Here is a 13,975-nt window from a genome sequence, read left to right as displayed (position 1 = left end):
TAAGGAATATCTTACATTACTCCACTACATTCACTTCATTTTTTTTTTCCTAAAATAATAGAAAATTACATCAGCACAATGAGTCCATGGACTCATCATGAGAGGGCACTCTACAAAACTCATCTCCTTTACTTAATCCTCCAACTACTAACTACCACAATGGCACCACTACCACCACCATCAGTATTTTTTTGTCTGTGAAATGGATTTGTTTTCATATATTAAAATAAAACATTTCCACATCCCACTCCAAGCATTACTTTTCTTACTCCACATCAATCCCAAATCTACTCTACCTTCCCATGTTTGGGATGATGCCTCTAAACATCTTCAAAATATACTAAAGTGAAGAAAATAGAGCAGACAAAGCACCTAGAGTGATGGTAAACAGAGCTGAAATTTGGCACGGGGGAGGGAGTACGAGGGTGTAGCATAGAGGCAGTCTGCCTCACGGTAAAGCTTAATAAGGGCACTTGTTCAGGCATAATATTGCGGTAGGTGCTATTGCTACACTAACAATTCCTGTTAGTGTGGCAAGTGTTTTTCCAAGCTTAAACTGATTAAAAATTATTTGCAAACAGCAATGACCCAAGAAAGATTGGTTGGTCTAGCAACTATATAGGAGGACATACCTTTTAATTTCAATTTAGAAGAGCTTCTAAACAGTTTTATTGTGTGATATCCCTGTAAAGCATATCGCACAATAAAATAACATATCAATTAAATAACATTTAATTGATATTATTATGTAATCATTTTGCATTAATGTTTCTCTTATAATAAAAACAAAATAGCAATTGGAGATTTTCTTATATTTTTGTCTTATAATCCATTGGTGGGGGAGATATTTGTTTGCCTCGGGGCATTATCTAATCTGAAGGGGGGAGATTATGAAAACCTGGAGGGAGGGGATTATGAAAATTGTAATGACAACAATAGATGATAGTAATAATGAGCAGACAATTGAAAGCCTTTGTTGAATAAAGAGGTTTTTTTTCATATAAAACCTTAACTAGACTACTTTTTAAAGAGAATAGTTTCAGGTCTCTGGGATGTTTTTATATGAAAACAGGTTGAGAGAATGCAATCTGAAGAGCTTAGAAAAAGAAGAAAAATGAGAAACAATCCCTAAAAGCTTTATATAGTGTGTGTGTGTGCGCGCGCGCAAAGAGTGAACAAGTTTAGTATGATGAACATTAAGTTAGATGGTAATGACCCAACACACACACAATGACTCGAACGTATGATGATAGTATTAAATTTCTGGATTCTGATAAAAAGTGTTCCCTACTAACTGTACCCATTCATCCAATCCTCCCTCTCTCTCTGTGAAAACCTAGTGAGAAATACTAATGACAGCTGCCTGTCATCTGTATTTCTCAAGGATTACAAAATACACATTCAATAAATGCCAATAAGTTTGTTCTTTCTTCTGTAATGCAAATCCTTGGAGGTGCCATGTAACAATAATAATGCATAAAGAGGATGTTAAAAATCCATCCCCTTTTTACGGCCAAATAAAATGAAACATAAGTTTTGAATTTTACAAGAGAGAGTTCATGAGAATATAACTATTGATATAATATAATGTATTATTTAATTTGCCAAACCAAAGTCTCTTAGGCTATATAGTATATCTTAGTAATATACATACATCTACTGAGAGTTCACTTATAAAAAACATATCTTGGGTTTCTGCCTGTTCTGACGAGAACCAGCAATTAAAAACAGTTGTCAAGCCAGTGAAACATAATCAATGCACTAATAAAGGCACAAATATATGGGGAAAAAGTCTGTCTTAAGCAGTGCAAACCAAGGCAATTTCTAAGCCAAGGATTATATTCTCATAAAGCCTCTGGTAAAATTCAAACATTTTACATTTCAATTTATTTGGCTATAAAAAAAATGATTAATCTTTAACATTCTCATATGTATTACTTAATTTTCCAAAATGAAATCTTTTAGGTTCTATATCTTAATATTATTCTTTCTTTTCTCATTTTTCTATGGCAAAGTGAGTTAGCCAATCTCATATAATAACAGATTTTTTTTTTTTCCCCAGAAACTCAAGTTTTTCATCTTGAATACAGGCAGATTGGTGCAGAATTAACAAACACATATATTATCAGTGAGCAGCAGACAGCATAGTATGTGGTGGATTATGTAGTATGGAGATGATAGGTTGTGTGGTGTAAGACACCTTCCCACAATGAGTCCATGGAGGTGTTACATAATTGGAAGAACTATTATCAAATTTAAAGAGCTAAGAAAAAGTTGGAAGTTTTTTTTTTCCACTTGGTTAGACTATAATAAATTTAGATTAATCCTTTATCCAAGTGTAAGCAAACAAAGTTTGCACCTGAAACTTTGTTTGCTTACACTTCAGGATTAAAGCAACTCGTGGTAAACTCATATAGGTAAACATGACTTCTCCATTGCTTCTGCCTTAGTATCACCACTTCTGGGTCTGGCCTCCACTGACAAGACCTCAATAAAGGTCGAAGCCAGTCTGGGTAGTGGCCCTTCCCTTAATGCATAGCATTATACATGTCTGCAAGGTGTGCTTTGCATTATGGGAGATACTGAGACAAGGAGTGATGAGAGCTCGGTCTACCTTTACCATGATTTCACTCGGTCCTGAAGATACTTCATGCACAAACTTTGTTTGCTTACACTTGGATAAAGGATTAAAAAAAATTTATCTAAGAAAAAGAATTAAAGAGAAACTCATTTTTGAAACAAGAAGAAATATTTTTAAAAAGTACTAATGAAGAGATGGGCAAGTGTATACATCTTTATTTCACTTGCTTATGGAAGGAAAATACAAATTTAATTTCAGATTTCAACTTTCAATTATGAAAGATATGAAATACAAAAAGACTGTGTGAATGTGCTGATATTTGAGTGGAGTTGGCAAAGCTTTTATGAGATTGAATAAAAAAAAGTTTTAACAGAAGATTGATCACATAATCTTCAAAAACAGCAAAAAAAAAGTCATACAGTACAGTAACGATTATGGCAAAATTACCAAAACTGGTATTTCTCTGATCTGATGGGAAAAATAAAGTATAATACATTATTTTCCCCATAAGATAGCAAAATTAGGAAAAAAATAAAAATAAAAAATGTACTAGTGACACAAATCTCACTCACTTCCTCAAACAATTTTTTTTTTCTTTTTAAATTTAAAATACTTTCTTTTATAATGTTCGATTTCATAAGTAAATATTATGCTTGTATTTAAAATATTGTTGTATTCAATGTTGTTCTTAAAATACTAACCATGCTCAAACTTGCTTAACATTTTTTGTGAGCCATTAGTAGCATAGGCTCTACCAATCAACCAAACTCTGCTAAAAGGCATGAAGCAAAACAATCAGTAAATTGGCAAACTTGGTTAATTTTAATTAATGCCAAGGCAGATAATGTTATGGTATGAGCATGCAATGTCTGTATGTAGTCAATATATATATATATATATATATATTTTTTTTTTTTTTTTTTTTTTTTTTTTTTTTGTAGAAGGGACCTGCAACTCCTGCCCAAGACCAGCTAATATGTTCAGTTGTAAAGGTCTAAGAATGCAAATTCTTAGATCTGTTGAATCTTGGGTTTTTCTACCAATCCTATCATTCTTGCAAATGTAACACTCTAACTAACATTGAGCAAGAATATTTGCCTTCAATGCCACTTTTCACAATAGCTGACATTGATATCGGTTAGAATTGCTAGTAAGGCAACTAGGATCAATGAGAAAAATACACTCTTAATTGTGTACATTCTCTAGATAAAATGCATATTACATGCACAAAAATCCTGCCACCTTCTATGAGACCAACTAACTTACTTTAGTTAAAGTCATATTAAAAGACTCTGCCTTCTATATACAAACTAAGGTCTTTCCAACCAAAGTGCAAATATGTCCTTGCAATGGTGTTCAGCAGCCAGTTTACCTATTTTGCATAAGGAAAAAAATTGAAATTAATGAGGGAAATTCTTCTGCCATTTGTTTTCAGTTAGTTTATTTCCATTTATGCATTAGTTTGTTTGTTTTGGTGTGAGTTTTAAAAACATTAAAAACAATATATACCTACATTGTTTTTAATGTTGCATCATTTCAGATTTCTTATATGCAATTTTAAGAGGAGATATAACTTCACTGCCCTCTCTTCACTTTTTAGGTTTATTATTTCAATGGTAAATCATAACTGCATTATGGAATTTTCAACATTTCTAATATAATTCTTTCTGGAAAGTGACACAACATTTATTATTATGATCAATTCCTAACATTTTCATCCAGGTATTTACAACATACTGACATAAAATTATAACAATGTTTCATTATTAGTTTTCTATCCATAGTATTCCATAACTCAAATGAATATTTCTAGAATTCAATTTACAACAATAATTGTAGCCTGAAAATTTATTTGAATACTATTAAAGAAACGTCGAATTCTAAATATACTATATATATATGTGTGTGTGTGTGTGTTAAAGATACCAAGTTATTTTAAATATAAACTGGTTTTTTACTCCATTTCCCAATATTTAAAATAACTTGATTACTTGGGAAATGGAGTAAAAAACCAGATTTATATTTAAAATAACTTGGTATCTTTAACATATATTATACCCAAGGTAAAAAAACTTTCTATATATATATATATATATATATATACACACACACACACTTGCAAAGCATAAAAATACAATGTTTAAGACACATAAATCACAAAAAAATCAAGCATTCTATGGCATATATGTATAACTAACACGAAAAGTTAGCAGAAACGTTTGCATTGCCAGTAGTATTGTCACCCAGTACAATATTCATACTAACCCACTGATGGGGCTTTGCTTCGCACCCTGCCTCCCACGTCCTCGTAAATGTTAGAATGCCCGACGACTGTATTACAAATCGAACTTACACACATGATAACTGGTTTAAAATAATAATATAATAAACCCATTAACTAACGCATTACATTACGCATGCCTAATTCACAAAACCAAGTTTAATATATATATGTAAATATAAATATTCCTTCGAGAATACCTGATTCGGAAACTTCTCCCTGCACAATGCAATAATTTCCTAGAAAATCGAGATTTAAATTGGGGTAAAAAATTGATTAAATGGATACATTATTTCATGTGACATCTAAGTGAAAATTCCTGATGAATGCTCAACGTCAACCCACCTACTTGTTTACACTAACCTTATGGTCATTATTTTGGGCCTACTTACTTAAACCATGAAAAAATTTTTCTTCTTCCTCATTATTTAATTTTTTTATTACTTTTATATGTGGCTATCAGCTATCAATTCAAGGCGTCGTCCCAACGTCTTCCATTTCTATCTTCCATCGTCACTTCAACCGATAAATAGGCCTAAACCGCACTAACAAAGGAAGCGCTTACCCTTTCTAATTTCTGGAAATATTCCCTCAAAAATGAAACTGGATTTTCTGGACGTTTTACGCATAACTGCACTATACAATCTTTTAATATTCTCTGAATATTATGTCTCTGAACATACGCTTCACACTCTCGCAAACTCTGTTCCTCATCACTATGGGAAGCCATCTTATTCCTAGTATTTTCTTACCATACAGACGCTTCCGATTGACCACCTCGCTCAACCGGAACTCCGCGCCAGTTGTCACGTGATCCGTAAAGTTGGATACTGCTGGTACTTCGAACTTCTCAGATGACGATATGTTCCTCCGTTATTGTTGAATAAAAGTTACTTTAATTCGTATACTTAATAACAAATACGGCGGACAGTTCTGATGGTACGAAAGGAATCATGGAGACGGGTTATTTTTAAACCATAATCTCGACTTTTTTTTCTCAGTTTCTTTTTGTACATTTGGATAAGATCCAGCAAAACAAACTTAAACGGACTGATTAGATTTACAAGACAATAGTGAATACAAAAACACTTTATCATTAAAAAAATGTTAAAAACATTTGTATCACTTATATGATATAAAAATTCCATATGTGAGATAGTTATTTATGAACTTGGGTGGAGAATAGCACACAGAAGTAAAAATAGTCTTTTCCTCAGCGTCACCACAGAGGTGTAGAGTTCTCTCTTCGTCACTCATACCTTGCATAAGCTACTAAAAAGTTATGCAAAGATGCGTAATAAACGAAGAACTATATATTGGAATTTATAGCTAAAAAAGAAGGGTGATGTAAAGGACGATACTTTGTATGTTTAAATTTATTATGACGTTTATATAAAGTACAGATAAAAGAAACAATTTGAAAATTAATTGATAATCAGAGAATCTATGAAGTACAGAAACATTCTATGACATTTTCAAATACTGTTTGCTATGTTATTACCATTAAAAATAAATAAACATCTGTTATTAATGCTTTTAAATATTTGTTTAATCCCATCATAATCCGCATTTAAGTAAAAAATTTTATAATAAAAAATTCAGCCTTTTTTTTTCTTGTTTATGAATTTATTATAATAAACTCATAATCCGGAACAAATAATAAATTATTAACTGAATTTAGATAATAAATCCATAACCTGGATTTGTTTAATATCTGAATTTATTATCTAAATCTCAGCATTATTTGATATCTATTAGAAAACCAATTGCCAATCTACTTCACAAATTAAATATCCAAACCCATATGTTGCAGCTTAAATATCAGTTTATCATGTGGCATCCTATCAAATGTCTTTGCAAAGTCTAAAAATAAAATAAAAATTACAGTGTATGCATTTCCTTCATCAACCACTCTTGTTGCTTTATCATAAAAGTTAACCACATTACTGAAACAAGCGCGCTCCTAAACAAATCCATGCTGACCTTCGCAGAGAATATTATTTGCATCTGGCCGATTTGTTATACGAGCTCTTACTAATTTTTCCAATGTCTTTTATATTACTTTCATTATTCAAAGTGCTGTGTAATTACTGTAAATTATTACTATGATTACTAACTAACTGTATAATTATTTGCTATCTGTAAATTAATGATATGATCATACGTATTAAAGATTCAAATACTTATAACTCAACAAAGCTAAATGTGGGAAAGTAATGGGGAAGATTGTTCCAAAGAACTGAATTAATACATGACAATACACATGAATTTCATTTTATATCAATTATGTAAATTACGATACCATTTTAAAAATATAGTAGTGTTACCAAAATTTTACAATATTTGCATGTAGTTTACTTTATTGTTAGTTTGTATTTTCATAGTATGTCCTTAGAGCTCTTTTCAGGCTATTGTAGTTTGTAAGGTGTATTCAAAAGGTAATTTGTTTATCATCTCTGGGATGTAGAAGTTCCGTGTGGCCTTTCCATAGTGATTATTGTATTTATATATGATATAAATACAATAATCTGAGGTCTTGTTATACGGTATGTATTTCAGACTGTCCTGTAGTTGGCATCGAAATAATGTTTTAGCAAAGCTGCATAGTGACATAAATGTTTTGCTGTCAGTATTTTGTGTTCTGACATTGCAGTGTAATATAAAGTCGTTATTGTCCCTGTTCCCAAAAGATCAGTTTTATCATTCTTTCCGAACACACGCAATTTACAGACATAGATTACTGGTTGAAGTGGTAGGTGGGCGGTAGATGGCGTTGATGGAGTTGATTCGTAGTAGAGGTTTGTAGTGGTTGAGACACTTGTAGGTGTCCTCCCGCGATGAGTCTTCGGACTCCTTGGAGGTGTCAGGAATAATAATAATAATAATTATCATTTTGTACTGTAACGACATTAATCGATTAGTTTGTAGGGTGCAAGAAAGCATACGTTGTTATAGCGTATCTTAGTATATTTTGGCATAGTGCTTTGTATATTAGTGTTTTTAGGCGTGTGGGAACTATGTCTTTTAACCTGTACAGTTTGCCACTTATTGTTCGGAGTTTGTTGTGTAGATGGTTAATGTGGCTATTCCAGTTCATATCTGCGTCGAAGTAAATTCCAAGATATCGTATTGTTTCAACCTGAGTGATTGTAGTGGTTTTACTGTTCTGTGTTTTTTATGTTGGAGAGTGGATGTTGGATGGTTATATATTTGTTATCAACTGGTCGAGTTAGTGGATTTCTGAATATCATTAATTTTGTCTTATCTTTTGTCTTTTGTAGATGGTTAATGTGGCTATTCCAGTTCATATCAGCATCGAAGAAAATTCCAAGATATCGTATTGTTTCAACCTGAGTGATTGTAGTGGTTTTACTGTTCTGTGTTTTGTATGTTGGAGGATGTTGGATGGTTATATATTTGTTATCAACTGGTCGAGTTAGTGGATTTCTGAATATCATTAATTTTGTCTTATCTGAGTTTAGGTATATGGAGTTTTTCGTGAGCCAGTCTGTGATCAGATTTATGTCACGTTGCGTATTTGTTTTGTTAATAATAATAATAGTAATAATAATAATAATAATAATAATTATTATTATTATTATTATTATTATTATTATTATTATTATTATTATTATTATTATTATTATTATTATAAAATGAATGGCTTCTGCTTTGTACAGTAATGCGTCTTTATTGTGAACAGAAAATGTAATAATTATACCTTAAATGTAGATATGTATTTATATACACTATTTTGACAAAAGTGCTTGGACACCTAGTTATGGACAAAAATGCAATTAGTGGAACTACCTTTGGCCTGAATTATGGCTACTCTCTGGGGCAGGCTTTTAACCAATTTCTGATACGTCATAATAGGAATATTCTTTCATTCCTCGAGCAAAGCTATCCCCAGTTGCTGATGCTGATGACGACCACTGTGGTCTGGAGCGAATTCGGCGTTCTAATTCGTCCCAAAGATGTTCAATGAAGTTGAGGTCTGGACTTTGAGCCAGCCGGTTCAATACTTCAATGATGTTTTGTGGAAACCAGTCTCAGACATGCAGTGCAGTATGGTATTGTCGTGCTGAAACATGCAAGATGCACCGGCCACAGCGTAGAAAGCATGAAGTTGTCCAGGTAGCCATCAGACGTCATGATTTGGGGAAGGTCCACTAATGGACCAATCCCCATCCAACTGAAATACTGCAGCAATCATTCTCGAGATAATCTCAGGATCCAAACGCGACCATCAGAGTGAAACATTTTTATGAGTGAACGTCGCTCTACAGAATCCTTTTCCAATCATTTACTGTCCAGGAAAGGTGTGAAAGATACCAGTTTGGCGTTGTGGATTGGGGGAGTGATGTGTGGCTTGTTCGCAGCAGCTTTGCCGTGGTAATCTAAAGTATGCAACTCTTTGCAGACATTTTTAGTGCTGACAGATGTCCCTGCAGCATTTTCCAGGTTGATTGCGAGATCCGTCGCTGATGACGTGCTGCATGCTCAAACATTCCGAGACAGAGTTGGTCGATCTTGATCAGCGAGTATCACCAACTACCATCCCACGTTGGTAGTCTGTCAATTCAGCAGAACATGGGATCTTGACATCGAGTACAGTGCAAAATATGCAACATATCCCACCTTTATTACTAGATTTACGTAAACGCTCTCTTAATATTTACATGTGGTAGGATCTGAAATTTGCATGGTACGTAAGGGGTTCAAATACTTTTGTCCACATAGTGTATATCAAAACTCTGTACGCATTGTGATAATAAAGACTATTAATAATATCGTGCACATAAACTATGCACGTGTATGCTTTGCGCATATATTGTAAATACTGTTTAATATTGTACTCATGCATATATTTTAAATAGTATGAATAAAAGTTCGTTTGATTGATTGATTGATTGATTGACAAATTACTCTTATCAGAGGCCTCCAGGAAATCAAGAAAGGCCATATATCACCCGCATCAGCTGTTATCCCTTTTTTTAAAAAAACTCATTTACGTGATCTGAAAAGATACATTGAACCATTCAATAGACAAACTGTTCCACTCGCTCACTGCTCATTAAGAGAAAATCTAGCTCTCACCACGTTCTAACTGCACATAAACTCAGCCTCCACGGATGCCCCATATTCTTTTTATCCACCTCTATATAATGAAAACTTTCATTAACTAATATTCTATAATCTTTTCGAAAGTTTATAGACCAATCTAACCTTATAATCCATTATCCTGATATCATCTTCTTGCATCCTTTCCACGGAAGACATTTATCCTCTCGGAAACCAGGATACCAAATTTGAGCACAGTAGTCCACTGATAGTTGTATCACCATATTGTAAATAGACAAAATGACTTCTTTATCCTTGAATATCAATATTTGTTCCAGTATCACAACAATCCTCTGAGTGGTGTTTTAAAATGGTTTGTTTGTGTTAACTTTGTTAACTTTGAGCTTCAATTTCCTGTCCACCTAAGCTGATGAGGTTAGGGATGCTGAAGTTATATAATTCCGTGAATATAGCATGCTTGGAAATCTCATCACAATAAAGTGAAAAACTTTCCACTTACTAATATTGAGTTGATAGCTGCTGTCATTTGTTCACACTTCCAGGCTATTTGAATCATTCTGTAAGTAATGTATACCAGTAACATCCCCGATTACCCTGCGTATCAACATCTTATCCAAGTAAACAATTTAAATCCATCCATATTTTCCAGTTGATGCAACTGGTAGTTTATGCAAGAACGCATTTTCCAGTTTATGCATGTGGTAGCCTATCAAATGCCTTAGCAAAGTCCAATAGTATCATGGTGTATCCATTTCCCCTTATCCAATGCAGTTGTAACATTATTATAAAATGTGAGCAAATTGCTCAGATATGACCTCCATTTAGTAAACCCATGTCATTCCTTGAAAAGTATACCTTGTTTGTCAACCCAGTTCTCTATGCGGATTTTTACCATATCATAGTAAGAACTCTGATGTAGAGGGATGACCGTAGTTTTATAAGATCTTATGAGGAGAAGAAAAGCCTTGTTTGCGAAAAATAGTAATTAAATAATGATAAAAGCAGCTACAGCATTTGTAGCTTAGATGATTCAGTTGATTCTCTAGGTGTAGCATGTATTATGTTTACGTTGATGGTGTAATAAGCATGCAAATCATCGTACGCAATTTGTGTGTGTGTGTGTGTGTGTGTGTGTGTGTGTGGTTGTGTGTGTGTGTGTGTGTGTGTGTGTGTGTGTGTGTGTGTGTGTGTGTGTGTGTGTGTGTGTGTGTGTGTGTGTGTGTGTGTATTTTATTATTATTTTTTTATTTTTTTTTTTTACGTTTATATTTTACTTTCTTGTTTTCCAAGAAAAATTTTCTATTACTCAGTAATAATTGTTATGATCAGTGCGCACACTTTATTTTTCACATATTAATAAATCCTGAATATATTTAATACTTTATTTTAGATCACGATGTACATTCCTTGTCTTCTAAAAAATAGACCTGTTTATATTTATTCATAGGATTGATTGACACATTTTCACTTACCACATCTATTCTATCTTAAATTAAAATGTCCCTGCATAGGAGGGGAAGGGTTTTTTCTCCTATACTGCATAGACGCAAGAAAAACAAAGCAGAAATTATATCGAAATAATGATATTAGAGATCCAACATGATTTCAAAGCCGAATATATGTAGAAACTTCGGAAATTTCGTGAATTTTGGCCAGAGAGCTTATGAGAATACAATCCTCGGCATCGGAGTTGTCATAGCATGCACTACTTAAAATACGCGAGCGCTGTCTGGAATTCGTATATTCGCCTTTTATTAGTGCAGTTGATAAAGGTTTCACATGCCCTGTTTCAAATGGTTGGTTAATTAAACTAATCTAACAGGATTAGCAGAAGTTTAGACTACTGAAGATCTAACTAAAATACAAGCTATTTCACACTTTCAGTTGCAGATGATATGTGGTTACACCTACCCATAATGCACTCACTGGGTGCAAAAAACAACCAGTGTTTGCGAATCAAATAAAGATATTACTATTATTATCACTATCACTCTATCACTTAAATCATCTGTCATGCCTCTTGAATTCATTCATACTAGTTGTACTCACCGCCTCCAAAGGTAAGCCATTCCAATCACGCACCGCTCTATGAAAGAAAAATGTTGCTCCTCTCACCTCTTTCTTTATTACATTCATCCTCAATTTCCATGCATACCCACTTATTCTCTCATTTATCATAAAATTAGAGAATTCCGTCTACTGAATTCTCTAATTTGATGACCCTTTGAGAAGTTAGCAAGTCTCTATCAAATCGCCCTCTTTTTCTTGTTTACTAGTGCCTTCAGCCCACAAATTCTCAATCTGTTCTCACAGTCTACTTTCAACAGTTCCAGTACCATCTTCAATATTTTTCTTTGCACTCTTTCCAGTGTATTTGCAAAACCTCGGAAACAGGAGACCAGATCTGCACGCGATAGTCCAGATAAGATCATATCAAAGCCTTGTAAAGAGGCAAAATGACTTCTTTATCCTTACATGTCAATGTTCACTTCATCATTGCAGTTATCTTCGATATCCCATTAGCCCCTATTATGAAATTCTTATTCAGCTTATACAACAGCTCTAGTACCTCCTTCTCATATACCTGAGTTTCTTCATCTAAAGTGTAGAGGTAGAATTGAGCTCCATGATACATTTTGCAACGAGTTTTCCGGTGTTGTACTACCTTACCCCAGTCCTGAAGATATTTTCATGCGCAAACTTTGTTTGCTCACACTTGGATAAAGGATTAAACTAAATTTATTATAGTCTAATCAAGTGAAAAATAAACTTTCAACATTATTCTTTCGCTATCTTTTTTTTTTCTGTTTATATAAAAGAGAAATATGTTATAACAGTATGCGTTCGTGGTATTAAGGAGAATTAAACTAGCAGAATTAGATTTATTAGGAGTACTTGAGATATAAGAAACCTTTTTTTAAAAAAAAATTCTATTGTCAGCTGTGTAATTTGCCAATGATATTTTATAAGCATCTCCCAGTTGCAAATTCTAATATATTACTGAATGTATCACTGCATAATAAACATCGACCAAATTCATATTACTATCAAATGATGTTATACCATCTATATTAGAGTTTTAGACCTCCACTGAATAATCCATGTTCTTTTCCAGTAACCATCAAGAAGAACACAATACACTTGTCTTATAGACTCAGCTGCTTTTTCAAACAATAGCAACAACTTGTTGTCCTCAGATTTCTTTCTGTAGGTGTTCATACCAGAAACTTACTCTGTTCAAATGTCTCTTTAAAATCAATTCAAAAATTCGCTTGAAGTTTGCTTCAAAGTAAAAATGAAATATTTTAAAGCGGGAAATTCTCTTGTCAATGATAGACAGTGGTGTCATCTGCTCCTTGCCGCACTTGTAAATAACCCTCAAGGGTTAAACGTTGCCAACGAATGCTCTTGAAGTAAAATGTATGGTATCTCTCAAGACATTTTATAATGAATGCAAAAGTGTAATTTAAAAAAAATCTGATATGCTTTGAAAATTAAAAAGGAACTGAAAGAGTTGAATCCTATATTCTCTAAACAGTTTAAGACGGCTCTGAACGGTTGTTTACAAGGAAAGCAGAACTGCTTTGGTTGAAAAGAAGGAAGGTGAATGAAATATTTTTAAATTGGTAGTTAAAAATTTATTGCGTATGGAGAATTGGGTCCTTCTATCTGAAAATACCGTGAAAATAAAATCAGCAGTTCTTTTAAATGGATTGTACTTAAAATCCCAGACATATGATTTGCTGTTCGTTGGTGGAGTAGAAAGATTCACAAAACATCTGGTTATTAGTTTTTGTGGGCTGAAGGAAGGGATTAAAGTATCCTCAGAAACCTCCTCTTCTCTGTATGAGGTGTTTAATGGTGATTTGGACTCGAGATCATTACCTGAAAGAACGATAAATTTTCACTGGTTTGTTAAAACTATACATGATGTTGTTGTTGTGGCATCTTGAAAACACTTTATTTACCCATCGGTTTTCATTATTTGATCGATAAACACAATATAGTAAGGGTCGAGCGTGACTTTG

General features: G+C 33.3%; 1 protein-coding gene across 3 annotated transcripts in view; it reads right to left on the bottom strand.

The window, feature by feature from the left end:
• LOC150094872 (cAMP-dependent protein kinase regulatory subunit-like) overlaps window positions 1–13,975 on the bottom strand; it is a 233,463-nt gene that overhangs the window by 176,053 nt on the left and 43,435 nt on the right. Inside the window, exon 1 of one of the 3 annotated variants that reach the window (XM_090411483.1) lies at window positions 5,615–5,823. The exons of 1 other annotated variant lie outside the window; for it this stretch is intronic. In XM_090411483.1, the coding sequence (XP_090267609.1) occupies window positions 5,615–5,617 (3 nt within the window). In that variant the 5' untranslated portion in view covers window positions 5,618–5,823. One more of the 3 variants, XM_090411481.1, reaches the window with a different exon arrangement.

The sequence above is a fragment of the Typopeltis vanoorti genome, chromosome 21 (genome assembly GCF_054136105.1).
Source record: "Typopeltis vanoorti isolate ZY-2024b chromosome 21, IOZ_Tvanoo_1.0, whole genome shotgun sequence".
In the NCBI taxonomy this organism is placed as follows: Eukaryota; Metazoa; Arthropoda; class Arachnida; order Uropygi; family Thelyphonidae; genus Typopeltis; species Typopeltis vanoorti.
Note: the sequence above shows the minus strand (reverse complement) of the source record. Positions and strands in the feature narration are given on the sequence as shown.